The sequence below is a fragment of the Rhizopus delemar genome, genomic scaffold (genome assembly GCF_000149305.1).
Source record: "Rhizopus delemar RA 99-880 supercont3.6 genomic scaffold, whole genome shotgun sequence".
Lineage (NCBI taxonomy): Eukaryota > Fungi > Mucoromycota > Mucoromycetes > Mucorales > Rhizopodaceae > Rhizopus > Rhizopus delemar.
Window position 1 is genome coordinate 244,788 of NW_027137832.1, and position 17,569 is coordinate 262,356.

Below are 17,569 nucleotides of genomic sequence, written 5' to 3' on the forward strand. Positions count from 1 at the left end.
TTTCAAAAAGAAAGCGCATTTGGGACAAAAAAACGCCATGGACAATGAATCATATCTTTATAAAATATCTTGAAACAGCCTATTTTTCCTTGAAAAACAAAAAGCTGGTATTGGATAGAGTCTAAAAGGGTTTATGGTTTGTTTGCAGCTCAGCATAAAAGTAGGGAAATAAAGGGGGTACATGGTTTGATGAAGAGAGAGAGAGAGAGAGAGAGAGAAAGTGAATGTGAGCTTGTACAGAATAGATATATATAATAGATTTCTTTTTATTGTTTCATAATTCCATACTATATGCATTTTAGACAAAAAGATGTATAAGCCCTAAGGAGAAATTGGGTAGGCAAAATCACTCGAGAAAAATATATCTTGTATGTACGTCCATCTTTGTTTGTATAGTAAAGCACATACTTACGATTGATAAGCAAGAAGGTAAATTACATCTCTAATTTACTTGTAATTTCGATAGGTTATTATTTTTTAAAAAATTGATGTGCCTCCTCAGTTTCTTGTTTAAGGTATAAAAATAAATTTGCTCTTTATTACTATTTATTAATACCGTTTTATTCGTCTGAACGTGATCAGCCTCTCTCTCTCTCTCTCTTGTTTTTTTTCTTTAAATCGGGACCATCAAGATCCTCTCAGCATACAAAGGAGTAACATTGCTTATATTGATATTAATCATATTTTTAATAAACGGAAAGATTGTAATGTCGTATACATGTTAATTTCAGAAAGGTCACTATAAAGTAACAGCTCTTTACCCAAAACGTCCTTTATATGTCATATGCATTATAATTAAACTTCACTCATCATCTCAAGATTTGAATATTTCTATTTTACCTACCTATCCCTGGACTTGAGGAGGGTTAAAAGTAACAAGTTTTATGATATGCTATATTTAACACTACCTTTTTCTATTAGCTTTATACCATTAGTATAAGTATCCTCTACATATAACCTGTATGCGCGTCATGTTTAAACTACACCCTTTTGCTTTTGCATTTAAAAAAGTAGAAACCAGTATATTTTTCGAGGCACTTTGTGAAAGGGATATTTAGCAGTATATATATCTCTCGCATTTAAGGGATGGAGAAGTAACAGGTTTCTTTACTTTCAAATGAGATAATGAAAGATTATGAATTTCTTGAAAAGTTGCCAAGCTTTATCTAAGGAATATAATACCGGCTTTTTTTTTTTCGCTAGGCTGGTCTAAATAAGTCGGAAGTGACAAGCAAAAGAAGTATTATGCCAAACATTCGACATTAATGTCATTAATATAAATAAAATATTCATACAAGTTACTTTAAATACGTATCACTATGTCTTAACGGCATAAAACAAGTGCTTCACCATGTATAAAAAAATGTTTATTATCGTGTTAGACAAAGAAAGAAAGGATTTAGATCATTCTTGATTTGATGCTATACAGCTCTATTATTTAGTTAACTTCAGTTATACATAGCTTTCATTTGAGTGTCCTATATAAATGTTATAAGATTTGTATTTAATCAAACAACAATAATAAAAAAAAGAGGAAGGCAAGAGAAAGAAAAGCATCTTTTTATGAATATAGCATGAGCGTTGTTTTCATTTTTTATAAATTCAACGATTATCTAACTTTACATTATCTAAATATAGACCCCAAGATACGTATTTTGGTCGAAGGTGTATTGTCTAATCTGTAAATAGACCTGTATCGTTTAGCTTCTTACTATCGTTGGATGTAGCTTTATATTGAATGAAAATCTGCCATTTATTTATTATGTAGATAGCATGACCCAACAATAGCAATGTTGATGCCATGAATATACTTGTCTTGCAAGGTAACTCAGTAATCGTCACAGACATTTTTTCATAATCCTATGATTGAGAGACATTCTCCTTGTTTATTAATATTATGTTGTCTATTTAAATAGTAATTGCTGTGATGCTAAAAAAAAAAAAAAGAGTAGGGCAAGTTGAGCTATTATTAGCTCTCTCCAGTCATTTGGCTCGTGAATCTAATGATCATATATCGACTGACTGTGCAAATAACCACTGTTCTATAAAGAGAGCGGAAGAAAAAAAAATGCTACAAAAACTTATAGTGGCTCATTAAAGCTTCATAGGCAACTTATTAAAGTTGCAAGTTACTTGATGGTTTACCGAATACTAGTAGTCAATATTAGAAGGGATAGTCGAACACGCTATGCATAGTATCGCTCTTTTATTACCGTTATTATCAAGTTTTGTCTTTACTGAATTCTATAATTCATAAGAAAAGCTTAAAATAAACTTGTGTTTACCTCGTAAACAGCAGCGATTCAAACCAATTAAATAAAATGGTTACTTTTCCAGCACATGTACACTCCTTCTTTCCCCTTTGTCTTTCCATATCATAAGAAGGTAGCAAAATCTAATTAGTTATGAATAGGAGATGAAACAAAGGGAGTTCAAGTAGCTCCAAATGCTGACATACTGTAACAGAATATTCCCAATTTTTTTTTTTTTTTTTTTCGTGACACGGACAGAGATGTCAAGTTGATTTAAAAACTACAAAGACTCCAAGGAATTGAATACAGTTTGTCTGCTTTCTAGTGAATAAAGTAAGCCATAATCTTTTTTTTATTGTTGTATTTATTTCAAGCTTAATAATCATCGCTTCCTGAAAGCAATAAAAAAAAAAATCACCGTGGGAAATTTTGTTTCATAAAAAGTATAATTTATTAAATTAAGAGTGTTGAACGGTATAAGATGAAAGAGGGAAGAGAGGGGGAAAGCAAGACATATAAATAATATATCATGGAATTTATTCCATGCATGTGTTGAACATTTACAAAAGCCCTTGTTTTTATAATAAAAAAAAGCTTATAAAAAATAAAAAAATTTACAATAGTTATTCTTGTTGCTGAGGCATAAGAATAGAGCGTAAGATGGCACATCGACGTTCAAGCATACTCAAGAAACCATGCATTTGCTGTGTATTCATACGACCAAGTAACGTCTTGAATCGACTGTCATCAATCTCGGCCCATTCTTTTGATTGTATGATACCTTGTGGTGTTGATTGTTGTACAGGAAATAAAGCCGGTGAAGCAGGCATCTTACTAGGTCTTTCCAATTCTTCTTGTTTAAAACTTGAGCGACGACGTTTTTTCTCGCCAGCGGAATTCATGTTGTTATAATGGCATGCGTCATAAACCAACTCGCCATCGTTCATTTTATGTAAAGGAATTTGATCTTGTTCGTACCTGGTTTGTTTTGGATTGTCTTGAAGGGGACGTGGTTGATGAGCACTGGATTCTGTAGTGTAAGACACATCCGTACTTACAGGACTTGATTGTTCCTTGTTTGTTGGAGGTATTTGCTGCTTTTGACGTACATGAAGAGGACGATGTGTACCGTATTGTTTATAATAAAGACCACAGGCATTACAGAGTGAATGAGCTCTATCAGGAGTCCTGCGCCAGAGAGGAGTCTTGGTGACGTGACAATTGAAACATTCTAATTGACGAGGAGGACGAAAAGATTTTCCTTTGGTTTTTGTATTACTGACAGCAGCAAGGTTTGTTGAAGGATGAGAGGTTGAATCGTTTGATTTTTCTTCTTCAAACTTGACAAATTGATCAAAGTTCTCTGGTTGAACACTTGAAGCATCTTGTTGTTGATACATGGCAGCCAAGGATTGTAAGACAGAAAGAGGCAAATTTTGCAAGACGGAAGGATCAATAGACATTGAGTTATCTTGATCCTCTACAGACTCCACAGATGAAGCAGGTGAAGGGAAACTTGTTTCAGCAACAGGCGATAGAGGAGATGAATCTTGCAAAAAGTTTGAAAGAAGGTGATCTTTTCCAAACATATCCGAGGAGGACATAAGCAAGTAATCGTCTGATTCAGCCATTAAAAAAATGCTTCAAATAAATAGATGGAATTTGTTTAAAGTAAAGGAATCAGTGCGTTACTGAAAAAGATAAAAGTAAAAGAGAGAAAAGAAAAAAAAAAGTTACAAGAAGCTTTTTTTTTATTTTTTTTTTTTATTTTTTTTTTCTGGTTAGGATATGTTTTGTGTACAAAGGGTTAAAGCACCGATGATAGACGCATTTGAAGGGTAAAATAAAGTCCATGAGAATAAGGCACACTTTTAGTTTATTTTTTTTTCATGTGTTTATTTATACACTTGTTTTATACCTTTGCTTTAAAGAAACATGTAAAAAAAAAGAAAAGAAAACAAAACAAAAAAAAAAAGAACTTGTCATGTGAAAACATAACCAAAAAAACGTTTGTTCCGATACACTTGTTACGCTTGTTCGCTTATGTCTTCTTGTATGTTTTTGTACAACTTTTATTGCCTTTTTCTCTTCATCGATAAGTGACTCACACAATTTTTATTCGCAAGTGAACCTAATTGAGTTTTAACTATAGCTGGATAAGAGCTTATTTGATTGGATTTGAGTATAAAATTAGATAACAAAAGATTCCATCCAACCAATCAAGACTTATTTAGTTATCAGCACCAACTGATATCGCAAAGCTACTCTATTTGCACGAAACATGTTGTGAGTGTGTTTCGTCATCGGAATCTGAACCTGAACAATAGTTCTTTTTGATTGGGTTCTTGAAACAATACTTGTACTAAAAGTCTTTTCTCACTGAAAGTTTCTTTAGAAGTTATAGCTTTTTATACTAAAAACTGTTGCTTCTTGTACTTGATTTTATATCAAGGATGGGTACATACAAGTTCATGACTTGAACTTTTTTTTAAAAACAAAAGCCTTTATTTGTAAACTTCCAACTCTTCTAGACGACTTACATTTCAAACCATCTCAATTTCATTCGTAAACCCTGTAGCATAGTATACATTCCATAGGAATATTGTCTTTTACAACCAAAAACAAGAAATAATAATGAAGATAAAGTCTTTTTTCTTGAGATGTAATCAAACATGTCAAATTTATTTGCAAGAAGCAGAATTAGAGTCACAGATACTCGTGTTACTCGAAAGGTTAGTTCAATGGTTGTACAATGTATCCTCAAATACTGGATTAAGTAATGTTAATTGTTCAAAAGTAGCCCAAAAATCCACTAGCTTGTTTTATATACTTGTTGTGTTTGTGCTCTAACCTCGTTATTCAAAAGCTCGGAAATGAGTTACCAAAATCTTTCTTTTTTATTAATTTCGTTTGATGGCTTCCCAAGCGATGTATGTCCATTGTTTGCTGAGTTCTAAAAGTAGTGGCAAGTGGTTCGTTATCCCCAATGTCATAGGATACCAGCATGAGTGGGTCCAGAGAGGTACAAGTAGCATTGCCTCTTTAGATCAAAGGCGTTCTATCGCTTTTAAGGATCAACTCCCAGCAGTTTTTGAGATATTGAAGAAAGCAAAATTCGGCTAGTAAATAATCAAAACAGCAGTGTAGAATCATGTTTGTAAATTTGTGCCTGGATTTCATATGTTCAATAATACTTTTGTAAAGACCAGCTTGTAAGTTTTTAATAGCAAATCGATGTAGGAATATTATGACTCGAGTTTCTCATTTTTTTTTTTGTAAAGGGTTTGTAATACGAAAGCTGCACTAAATTTTGATCCAAGCTTGATAGTATTCATGTTATGTGTAAAAAAAAAAGAAACAAATAAAGTTTTTTCTTGTTAAAGCATAACATCTGAGTTAAGATGATAGCAGATTTTTAATCATTAAACGTTTGTTAATAACAAGTGATGAACTTTGGTAGCTTCATAAAGACTTGAAATGGTGTGAAGGTAGAACTACTTGCACTAAGATCGCAGATTTATTAGAAATAAATACTATGAATGTTGAATATAAAGAGTAATTATGATGTTAATTGATTAAAAAGGTTCAAAAAATGATGACTAAAATGTTTTTTTTATATTATTGAATTATACTTTATAACGACCATACTCATCATGGATACCCTATGCATTATTCAGACAATCTCTGTTCATTTTCTAACCAACTAAACACTCATGCTGTCAAGTATTTTCAAAAAGACATTTTCTGCAAATATCTAGTGTTTTGATAGATCATAAAATAAAAATGAGTTTGTGCATGTTTTGAATTCATTACTTTTCAATTGAAAAGCCGGTTTATGTAATTTGATTGAAATGTAAGTTATTATCATGCTATAGAACCGCTTAACAATTTGTTTCTTTTTAATAATCAAAGATGGCATAAATACTACAAGAAAAGCGAAACCTTTTTTATTTCCTCTTTTTTAAGCTACTTGAACAATGATAAAACAAATAATCTCTTTTGTTGCCTTAGTTACTTCTAAATATGGAGCAGCAATTTGATACTTTGGGAAAGGCTAAAGTAGCCATTTCTAACACTCAATACAATAATTCCCATACAGTAGCATTACATGCTCCTTGCCAAGAACAGAATTAGTAGTCTTAAAAAAATGCTAGGTTGTCGATCAAAATTTATAGTTATTAGCGAGACTTGCTTGTTTACAAAACAAAGCAAAATCGGGCTTCTCAAAGAGTACAGACGAAATCAAAATGGTTAAAATTAACATAATAGATTTTATCTTCAATACAAAGTAAGAAAAAAAAGTTGGTTCTGAATATCAAACCATATAAACATGTGTGCTTCTAAACTAGTTGATTATGGATTATTCGTTTGATGTGCAAATACAAAGTCAATAGAAAGTTAGTTTCTTATCATTCTAAAGTAAACCATAATAAACAGACCTTTTCTTTTAAAATTGTGATCCAATATTCACTTAAAACAAATCACTTTGCCTTAAGCGCTCAAAGGAACTCTTTCCATGATTCTGAGAGGCAAATCTCATGAGAGAAGAAAGGCTTCGAAGCATTCAGTTGTGCCCTGTTGCTATTCAATGTAGTCAAATGCCAATAAATACTACATAACCCTATAATGCATCGCATCTCCAAGGAGAAACCTCCCTTAAGCCGAACTGACAAGGTTCAGAACAAGAAGAGAGATATCATTATACTTAAGACATTTCATAGCTCTGCTTTGCAGTCAAACGTCATAAATACTATTAAACCCTACAATGCTAAGTATCTCTTCAAACTACCAAAAGATCACACATCAAATAAAAGAATCCGAAAAATTGACAAATTTCTCAAATTGTCACAAGCACAGGATTCCTTAAACAACTACTTCAACTTCGACCTAAGCGACAACAAAATTTGACTAATAAAAAATAAACTTTGACCAAATGAGCTTGCTTAGTTCATCCATTAGTGTATCTTTATCTCGGCTAAATCAGAAAGAACTTTTCGCCTAAAATAAAAACAAGTTTGACCAAGCTGCAATGAGCTTTCAACTAAAGTTCTCTTTCTTAATTCTTGTTAAAGATGAGTGAATCTGGCAATGTCTATAGGTTTGATGATCAAAGCAAATTTCAATTGTATAAAGTTTTCAGTACAGAAGTCTCAAATCAAGTTCAAGAGCCACAAGTTAACATGGTGGAAGGGAAAATAGCCAAGAAGAAAACCAATAGACAACAGTACCAGAACTGCTCATAGGAAGAAAAGGACAAGGCTATCTAGATGTATATGTTTACTTCCCTTAGTTACAGCAAGTTTGGAGAGAAGTATGGTATACCTGTCTCTACCTTGAAGCCTTGGATTAAAGCAGCAAAAGAAGCTCCCAAAAAAAGAAGAGATTTTAGAAGTGGATAATGCCATTGAAGAGCAGCCAAAAAAGAATTAGTACCTTCGCAAGCTGAAGAAAGAGCATATAAAGTTTTTAGAAGAGTTTATTGACAACAATCTGGTAGTTACGCTAGATCAAATGGTTGACGCCCTCAGTGATAAATTTGAAGGCTTTGGTATTTCTAAATCTGGCATGGGTAAGTACCTGAGAGAAATCTGGTCTTACATATTAAAGAGAACAAAGATTCCTACCAAACGAACTTCTCCTGACGTTATTGAACTAAGTTTTAGAGCTGTTGAGGCATGGATTAAAGATTCTAGTATCAGCTTTATGAAAAATGCATCTTTATTGATGAATCTGAGTTCAATCTTCATACTATAAGAAATCAGAGCAGATCAAAGAAAGGTGAGCCTGAAAAAGTTGTAGTAGCAACCACCAAGGGACCATCAGTTTCCATACTAGGCGCAATTTGTTCCCCTGGCGTTGCCAATGTTGGACTCAAAGTAATTAAAGCTGGTACAAAGTGGAAGGAATTCATGTCATTCCTTATACACGTCATGGATGTTCTTGATAAACACAACTTGAAGGGCTGCAATTTAGTCATGGATAATACACATATCCATAAGCCTGAAAAGATCGCAGAGGAAGTCAACAAGAGAGGGTATAGGATAATATACCTTCCATCTTACTCCCCTTTCTTAAACCCAAAAGAAGAGCTTTAGGCCAAGATAAAGACACCTGTTCGTAGATCTCCAATGACTGATCGCGACAACTTAGTAGCAAGAATAAGACAGGCTGCAAAGAAAGCGGCTCCTGAGGACTGTCAAGACTGGATTAGGCATTCTGAATCCTTCTTTGAGCGTTGTTTAAATAAAGAAGAGCCTCTTTAATTCGATCATGCAGTTGAAAATTCATTGCAGCTTGGTCAAACTTGTTTTTATTTTAGGCGAAAAGTTCTTTCTGATTTAGTCCAAATAAAGATACACTAATGGATGAACTAAGCAAGCTCATTTGGTCGAAGTTTATTTTTTACGGGTCGAGTTTAGTTGTCGCTTAGGTCGAAGTTGAAGTGGAAATACCCAATTTGCAGATAAATATACTATTTCCAAAAACTAAAATCGCCGTGGCTTGTCGCAATTACATATAAATTGTATTATAAAACTTTACAAAATGCAACTTTAATTTCTGGAAATAGCATACTTTCACTGGCAACAATATTTAAAATGCTGTCCTTTTCATCTATCAACATTTTACATTACCTTTTTGTTCAAATAAGTTTTCCTGAATATGCTAATGAAAATTTGGCCAACATCTCAGTTTGCAGACAAAATGGAATTTGACACTTGATATTCCAAGGTTGCAATTCATCATGCCAATTGGAATAAACGTCAGGTTTATGTTGGTAAGAGACATGCTACTGCTGTTTTCCATATGCCTGAAGAGACATTGAAAGCTTGTTTGTTGCCGAAGGTGACGCGACACTTCATATGTGAGCACCATAAAACAAAAACGGTAAAGAAGCAACCAACGTGTTAGTATCTGTAGTGTTTTAAGTATAAAAATATGAACAAAGAAGAATTAACGAGACCGAACAATAGCTCTAAAGTCGAATACTTTTATTAAAGAAAGATTTCAAGGCTATTTATATTAGTTTGAGCAAGACCTGAGATTAGATGACAAAAGATAGTTACGACCAATATGATTTGACATAAGAAAAATTTTATAAACTGATGTTAATAATCAACTGTTGAAATGAAAGTGAAGCGTATTATTCAGGGCAATGATAATTATCAGGGTCTATTCTTATTCAAACTCATTTGTAAAGATTTAGCTTAGAATGATAAGACTGTTATCTTATTGACATATCAAAACATGACAGTATCAGAAGACTTACCTTCTGGTGAAGCATATGGATCAAATGAAGTAACTACTAAAAAATTGTGGCTGCTGCAATATATGGTTGTTTAAAGGAATTCCCAGATTGGGTTGTCGAAAGTACAAATATCACTAGTTACTTCAAGCAAATTCGATCAACATCAATCATTGCTGCCAACGCGTTGGAAGGAATATAAAATACTAGGATTCTTAGCATTTACCACATCTTTATTATCTCTCCTTCGATGAAGGATTCTGTCGCAATTCTTTTTCTGCATCTCCATCAATCATTACTACCAGAAACAAATGTTTTTACAAAATGCCAACAATAGATAGAGCAGTAATATGGGCTAATGAATTTAATGATTTGCAAGCTCCAGACTTGAAAACAAGACAACAAGCTGTACTGAAGGCCAAGATGGAAGCAAGTGAATCTGATGATTCTCTCCTCATCATGTACACTGATTTCTTGGAGAGCGTTCTCAAATTTTACAAAACTCTCAATGTAAATGATACAAAAGATAACGCCCTTGACCGCCTCAAAATTTTATATAGACATGTTTTTAATGAAAACGAACATATTACCAACCCTAATACCAAACATCTTGAAACTTCTGATCATTACATTCCTGACTATAAGGTATCGTGCCGAGGAAACTTGATTAAATTATTCGATGTGCTCATTGTTGAATGTAAACTGAATGAAAAATCTTTCTTTCCGCACAAGAATGATTACTTGAAGCTTCAGCTGGAGATGCAAATCATATTAAATGAGCTAATTATCAATAACGTGGATGATCATGTCTCTTTTGATCTCTTAGTTAAGGGTCTCAAATGCAAAATGTATATGATGTGGCTTCAGCATGATGGTCAATATATTTGTCATGAAGCTCAACCTTTTTCCTTGTCTGATTCTACCGACCAGACCTTGCTGTGTCCTTCAATCTTGTCTGTATTTTTAGCATTGAAAGAAAAAATTGACGCTCTAATCGAAAGAATCCACAACAGAAAAAAGGGAAAATCAAACTTGTTATCCTATATTCGAAAGGGATTTGATATTCCTATTATTATTAGTGATTCGTTCTTGCATGATACCCTTTCTGATACTATTTCAGCTTAATGTTTTACGTTGCCAATAAATATGTCACTGAATTGAAAAACATTTATCAGCTTGATACTAATTTTTCTTTCAAAATTTAAATCTTATTTGATGACTTCCCAAGCGATGTATGTCCATTGTTTGCTGAGTTCTAAAAGTAGTGGCAAGTGGTTCGTTATCCCCAATGTCATAGGATACCAGCATTGAGTGGTCCAGAGAGGTACAAGTAGCATTGCCTCTTTAGATCAAAGGCGTTCTATCATTTTTAGGGATCAACTCCAAAAAAATTCAAGAAAAGAATTTTCTGGGCTATTATTGTAGGAGCAGGTTTGTTGTCAAAGCTTTTAAAGTTAAGTGCTCTAGCGTGCTATTCACACTTGCATTGTGCCGAAAATGGATGCCAGGATGCCCAGTTAGTGATCTTTTGGACTTGCTTCTCCTTAGTTATGATATGAATTTTTTCTGTTGGTATCGTACATGTAAAAAAAAAAGCCTTCTCTTCTCAGTGATATTACGAATGTTCGATCTCATATGGCGGTTATGGTCCATCTACATGAGCAGATCTCTAAATTTGCTATAGGTTATCTGACTCTAAATTTGATCTTGTTTAGGGATATGTCATCGATTCCTTTGCTGGATTGAAAACAGAGACAATCATGTATATTTCATGATTTAGCACATTGTTTTCCCATATTATTCAAATCCCTAGCTTGATTATCATATGTGGGTCTCTTTCCGCAGATTTGTTTAATCTTATGAGTAAGCAGACGTCATATAAACGCTAAATGAAATTCCTCAAAGAGTAACCCAATTGGTCCTTGGTTGATTTCATGCCACGTTTTCACTTGTGCTATTTTCACTAATATGTCCATGAATGTGCGCCCTAAAGATATAAAGTGAAATGACAGCAGAATTTATTTTCGTTGAATAAATCGCGGCTTTACAGAACATAGGTCATACTAAATCTCAAAATAGAAACTACTGACGCTAAGTATAGAAAGGCATGTAATCAATTCAGGGTTCCGTTCCACAATAAATTTGTGTAGCTGGTTTTAAGTAATAAATAAATTATATACTAGCTCATTTTATTTTTAAAATATCTAAATGGAAATCATGGTATTTTTAATACAACAATACTCTGGAGTAGTTTAAAAACGACATACCTAAATTCCAATTTGGAATTTTCAAAAGACGTTGTTATAAGGTTTTAATGGAGATGATTCTTTCATGTGTTTATACTTTAATAAAAAATTTTTTTGGTTTGAATGCACTCAAAAGACTTTAGGGGCTGATAAGCTGAAGAATATTGGTCTCAAATCTGAATGGATTTTGAAGCTATTAATATAACTTTGCAAGTTGCTATCATCCCCTTGTATTCCAGCTACAATTGCAGCTGATGTATAACTTACTCTCTGTTTGAAAATAAGCCGCTGTTTTGTCTTAAATATCACGTTGTTAATACTGAAATGGCTTGTATAATAAATGAAACAGAACGAAATTATATTTCAATGATAAAATAGGGAATTCAGTATGCATCTTGCGCAATTGACAGTATGTGAGTCAAATAAGAAGGGAACATGTTTATTGTTACAACTCGAAAAAAAAAATACAGCCACTAGATTCCTTGTAATATTGTTTGTATGGAAAAGGCAGACATCATTTGAAAAGAAACAATAGACCTTGTATTACATGAATATGTGCCAAAGAAATAGAAGTGAAACACTAAACAAAAGGATTTAAGCAATTACTTTTATCAACACGTGATAGACTACTTTTTAATGAAGATGGTGTGTACGAGATACCTCCTTTGTTATGGAGTACGTCGTGTACCTATAAAAAAAAGAAAAGGAAGATCTTACTATATAAAGCAGACAATACCAAAGGGAAAAAAAAGGCATGCAGTTCATTCACCTTTTATGTAAATAAAGTTTGACAAGAAGGAATGGAAGGTTTCATAGATGAGATGTTGAAGGGATCGTAATAAGAAAAATACTCTTGCAATTTATTAGGTTTATTTTATTGAAGCATTCGTTCTTTATGCCATTGTTAGTAAAAAAAAAAAAAAAAAAAAAAAAAAAAAGTAAATTTTGCACCTCCTAAATACAATACATTTTAAAAATCTAAACAGAATAAAACGGAAAACTATTAAAACAGTATGGCTACGCGGAATAACCTCCCCTTACTTTAATGACATACAATGACAAGCTAGATAGAATAAACTTTTTTTTTAATATAATCTATAGATCAAACGAAAGATCACAATATTCTAAAGAAGGAAGACATCTATATAACCAATTCTTATATTCCTTTCTTGATATCCTCACCTGTCCTTTACATATCAACACCTTCAAGTACTTGGATTGAGCCAGTAACTCCAAAGATTCATAAGTCACTGTGTTTGCTTGTACGATATTTAAAGGAAGGGTAAAGATCAAGACCTGAATAAATCGACAATGCTCGACAATAAGTTTAATGGCACAATCGGAGATGATTCCTGATCGGTAGTACTCAAAGTGCTGTAGCATCGGCGTTGCTACTACCATTTGATACACGATTTGATCAGCCACACAACAATCACAGATCATTATTTTCTCGATTCCTTGGTGAGGGCCATAGCGTTTGAGTACCGTAAAAAAAGTAGTAAGGGTATCTGATGTGCACTTAGAAAAGTGAACCATATAGAGTTTGTCGCTAATACATAGAATCTTGTCTACGAATGTCTGTGAGATACTCTGTACGTTCTCTATCCAAATCTTTTTGAGGGATATCGCAGGAAGGATGGTATTGAGGACGAGTACGGTTTGAGGAGTATGAAAGGAGAGACAAAGGCCAACGATAAATGATTTGTATGGGTAATAAAGGTTACAGTCTCTGGTACCAATGGTTGACATTAACGCATTGAAAGCTGTTACTGTTGTACACGTCGGCGTATGCCACATGGTTCGAATACATGTTTCTGACAGTGGCTTTGAGGCCAAGCACATTTGGAATTGTGAATGTTGATCAAGGTAATCAAGCACTTGAATAAGAACATCTGTGGGCAGCCTTTCTAAAATCGATGTCTTTTTCATTAGAAAAATAAAAGCGAGAAAGAAAAAGAAGGCAAAGGAAAAAGAGAAAAAGCAGAGAGGATGTTATATCTCTTTTTTTTTTACGTGTACAAACATCTACATTATATAATCTTATATAGGTTGGTATGAAAGAGAGAGAGTAGAACAGACTAAGAAATCGGTGGCACATAATTGAATCGAAGATCTTATCAACGCAGACCTTGCCAAGATAAAGGCTGTGATAGAGTAAGAGAAGCGCATTGTTTTCTTTTTTTTCTTTTCTTTTTCTTTTTCTTTTTTTTTTTTTTTGCTCTGTCAATAGATGTGAGAAATTAATATTATTTGTATAATAAGCTACCTTTATCATTCTTCAATCGAATGGTTTTCAAATGATAAAAAAAAAGAATTTGATCTACTCATGTTTCGGAGGAACAATGTTACAGGCAATTACTTTCGCTACATTGAGGAATATTACCATTAAAAGCTAGTCTGATCGCTTTATAAATATAAGGTTCATGACGATACATAAAATATTTAATGACAAGAAAAGATTAAAAGATTAAGTAAATGATTAAAAGTGGATAATGCTCGCTATCAATAACAAATATAGAAAGCTTGCCAATGCTTTGCTGGCGTATGCTTATTCAAAAATATTAAATACGAGTGTTGAATAGTACAACTCCGCCTTTTATTGTAATCTAAAGAATTAGGGACTCCAGGGTAAGATAAAGGAAAAGCCACGCAATGATACATTAAGTTTACAACCCAATCTTAAATGTGAAGGGAAAATCAGATTAGGTCTTTTCTTTCTCGAAATAAAGACAGATATCCTCAATTGCTCTCTAGTATTATCAATTTCTCTATTCAGGCTTCATGTCTACAGTACATTGAAAAAGACAGGGAGAGTATGTTGCTTTTTCTTTTTGCAAATAAAAAAAAAAAAAAAAAGAAAAGTATAAAAAACATACTGAGATTATTCAAAATGAAAGACATTTCACAGTTCTTCTTTGCAACTGTAGCGTCGTTGCACTTTTTTTAACCTTCTACTGCTCACGTCAAACAAAAACCAGGGGCAAGAATAAGTAACGGCAATATTATTATCTTAATAAGGAAAAAAAAAAATAAGCAACTCAAAAAGAAGAGAGAGTTGGGATACAAAATGCTGGTAGCCTTTTTGAGCAAGTCAGGATGAGGATAACACGAAAATGAAAAAGAAATGATTTTTTGAGTTCAAGAAAAGATATTTTGTTCTTTTAGGATTCAAGTGCAATTACTTGGATTTGCATTATACATTGCTCTATTTATAATAAGCTCGTGTCCCCTTTGATATTCACTTTGATGCATTATATTTTATTTCCGCTTTAGCCGATAAAGAAAGACAGTATAGGTGTACCAGGTAATCTACTTTGCATAAATATTTCATTATAAACTATTCTTTCTCTCTTCCCCTTCCTTATACAAATTACTGGTATTTGCTTTATACCTTAACATTTCTACACTTATTAGCCAGATTTAAAGCCCTTTTTTTTTTTTTTTTTTTTTTTTTTTTTTTTTTTTTTTGGGCTCTCTTCCAATTATTTACACTGTTTTTTCTTAAAAAAGCAAAAAACTCCTGAAACTCAACATCTAGAACTCGCATTTTCCATTGATTGTTTGTAAATCCAAAAGGAAGAAGGAGCTTGTTGAGATGAAGGAGAACAAAGCTTTTTTAGCCGAAGTAAAGAGTAGATGTATACCTTGAATACCCGAAACATATCGCCGGAAAAGTTTAATTAAACATGATGGTGCCATTATCAACTGAACTACACTTAAGAATAAAAGAGGACCAATCATTTGGGTAAAAATTAAGTTTTTTTGTAGACAACTTTTAAGACATGATCCTGCTTTATTGTTATGAACAGTAAAAAGAAGGGGGAGGAGGAGGAGATGATGGCGTGAGTAAGATTTATCAAATCATGTCACTTTTTGCTTAAATAAAATACGCTGTTCTCTAGGTAATACACCTTTTCTCTTTCTCCTTGTTAACATGTCCTTGATCTCACCTCTTTCTTCAAGCCAAATCCATTCATCAAAACCAATGGCTATATCCACTTTAACATCCAACAATGATACACTACCATTTTCCTATCGCTGTGATATATCTTGTTTATCGCCATTATTATCGGGTACAACGTCACCTTCTTATACCATCTCGTCTGGTACGAAATCCGAAGCGTCATCCTCACCCCCATCAGATTACTTTTCAAGCAGATCAGATAAGCCTTCTAGCCATTACGGTACTCTGAATACCAGTGAAATGATGCTGCTGCAGGAACGAAGGTTGCGAAACAAGACAGCATCTGCCAAATACAGAGCTAAAAAGAATCGTCAATACGATGAGATGAGAACCATGCTTTGCAAAATGACCAAAGAAAACGAGATACTTTTACGACAGTTAAATAATTTACACAAAGAAAATCAAGAATTGAAAAAGATGCTGGACACACTTCGAGGGAAAGTGATTGCTCAAAAGATGATTAAACAGTACTTGTGCAATGGGCTGAGTGACGCAGATAATTTATAATAAATGATATCCCCTCTTTGTGTGTGTTTAAATAACAAGATATATTTCTAGTTCTATGCTTCTCTTTGAATTGAGTTTTTTTTTTTATTATTTCTTGTATATAAAATTAAGCCTTAGCATCCTATGTAGAACAAATAAAGTTTAGCAAGAATATCTTGATCATTCTATGCAGCATAACTTACATAACCAGGGAACTCATAGCTTATGCCAGCAGCCTTCAATGAATCACGTATACGACCCTCTGTCTTTCTTAATTTATCGTGTTGTGCTTTTAATTCTTCACCAGATCTCTTTCTGTTTTGAACTTGAATATTTCTTGCACGATGATTACGAACCTTGAAATTCTTGCCGGCGCCCTTGAAGAGTTCAGGATGAACACTTTCAGATGGTATCACTTTACATTGCAAGAGGTGTCCAAACAAAAGATAGTTGTGCATTGTTTCAGCTACAATTTCAGCTACTTCTGCTTCTTTGAATTCAATGAAACCAAAGTGTCTTGAAGCACCTGTCTTTCTGTTGCGTGAAAGACGAAGACGAGTCACTTTGCCAAATTGCTCAAAGTATGCCTTCATTTCTTTTTCATAGAAACCGTGAGGAATACGGCCTAAATAAATCACGCTTCTGTTGGATGTATCAGCAACCTATGTAAAGAGCATGAGTCAATTAAGGAATTTGGTATATGCTCTGTACTTACCTTTTTAGATTGAGCTTGTTTCTTGTCAAATGTCTTCTTTGTCTCTTCCATACTCTCCTTCATCTTTTTATCATCTAATGCAACAACATCTTCGTTTTTACCAATAAGATCTTCGTCGTCAGAAGAGTCCTCTCCTTCACTACTACTAGCCAAATCCCCCAAAATCTTTTTTCTTAAAGCCTCTTCTTGTTCTTCATCAAATTCTTCTTCATCTTCAGAATCTTTTTCTTCTTCCTCTTCGTCAGAGCTTTCTAATTCCTTAGGTTCAGCCTTCTTTGTTGGCTTCTTTGTTGCTGCTGCTGCTTTCTTTGCAGGTTCTTTAACGGCAACCTTTGTCACTTGCTTTTTAGCTGCAGGCTTCTTTTCTTGTGTCTTTACAGTATTCTGCTTTTTTTCTTGTGCCTTTACAGGTGTTTGCTTCTTTTCAGACTTGTTAGTCGTTGATTTTCTTGTTACTGGCATGATTAGGATCTATGGAGAAAATGAATAAAAAAATTGTTCAAAAAAAAAAGTGAGGAAAAAATAAAAAGTTCAGTCACTAAAATAGTCACGGAGGCACCCTTGTGTTACATTCTGCATTTCAATCTCTTTTTTAAACCAACTGTCCTAAACTTCTTCATCGCGAAAAATTGTAACACAGTTAAAATAATCATCATAGAAACA

At 33.4% G+C, this 17,569-nt stretch overlaps 6 protein-coding genes across 6 annotated transcripts; 3 read left to right on the forward strand and 3 right to left on the reverse strand.

Moving 5' to 3' along the window:
• Positions 1 to 2,875: 2,875 nt before the first annotated feature.
• On the reverse strand, positions 2,876 to 3,883 carry RO3G_08083 (uncharacterized protein; the record flags this gene model as incomplete). Its single annotated transcript, XM_067662673.1, has 1 exon — positions 2,876 to 3,883. One exon carries the CDS (start codon positions 3,881 to 3,883, stop codon positions 2,876 to 2,878), a length of 1,008 nt encoding a protein of 335 aa, XP_067518774.1.
• A 3,880-nt stretch (positions 3,884 to 7,763) lies between these two features.
• Positions 7,764 to 8,347, forward strand: RO3G_08084 (uncharacterized protein; the record flags this gene model as incomplete). The annotated part of the gene is made up of 2 exons (XM_067662674.1): positions 7,764 to 7,821; positions 8,055 to 8,347. The coding sequence occupies 2 exons, from the start codon at positions 7,764 to 7,766 to the stop codon at positions 8,345 to 8,347; spliced, it is 351 nt and encodes a 116-aa protein (XP_067518775.1).
• A 1,150-nt stretch (positions 8,348 to 9,497) lies between these two features.
• RO3G_08085 (uncharacterized protein) lies at positions 9,498 to 10,620 on the forward strand (the record flags this gene model as incomplete). The annotated part of the gene is made up of 2 exons (XM_067662675.1): positions 9,498 to 9,548; positions 9,715 to 10,620. The coding sequence occupies 2 exons, from the start codon at positions 9,498 to 9,500 to the stop codon at positions 10,618 to 10,620; spliced, it is 957 nt and encodes a 318-aa protein (XP_067518776.1).
• Positions 10,621 to 12,865: 2,245 nt separating this feature from the next.
• Positions 12,866 to 13,670, reverse strand: RO3G_08086 (uncharacterized protein; the record flags this gene model as incomplete). Its single annotated transcript, XM_067662676.1, has 2 exons — positions 12,866 to 12,882; positions 12,935 to 13,670. The coding sequence occupies 2 exons, from the start codon at positions 13,668 to 13,670 to the stop codon at positions 12,866 to 12,868; spliced, it is 753 nt and encodes a 250-aa protein (XP_067518777.1).
• Positions 13,671 to 15,427: 1,757 nt separating this feature from the next.
• Positions 15,428 to 16,169, forward strand: RO3G_08087 (uncharacterized protein; the record flags this gene model as incomplete). Its single annotated transcript, XM_067662677.1, has 3 exons — positions 15,428 to 15,486; positions 15,551 to 15,583; positions 16,103 to 16,169. 3 exons carry the CDS (start codon positions 15,428 to 15,430, stop codon positions 16,167 to 16,169), a joined length of 159 nt encoding a protein of 52 aa, XP_067518778.1.
• A 149-nt stretch (positions 16,170 to 16,318) lies between these two features.
• Positions 16,319 to 17,368, reverse strand: RO3G_08088 (uncharacterized protein; the record flags this gene model as incomplete). Its single annotated transcript, XM_067662678.1, has 3 exons — positions 16,319 to 16,333; positions 16,395 to 16,853; positions 16,907 to 17,368. 3 exons carry the CDS (start codon positions 17,366 to 17,368, stop codon positions 16,319 to 16,321), a joined length of 936 nt encoding a protein of 311 aa, XP_067518779.1.
• Between the last annotated feature and the right edge of the window lie 201 nt (positions 17,369 to 17,569).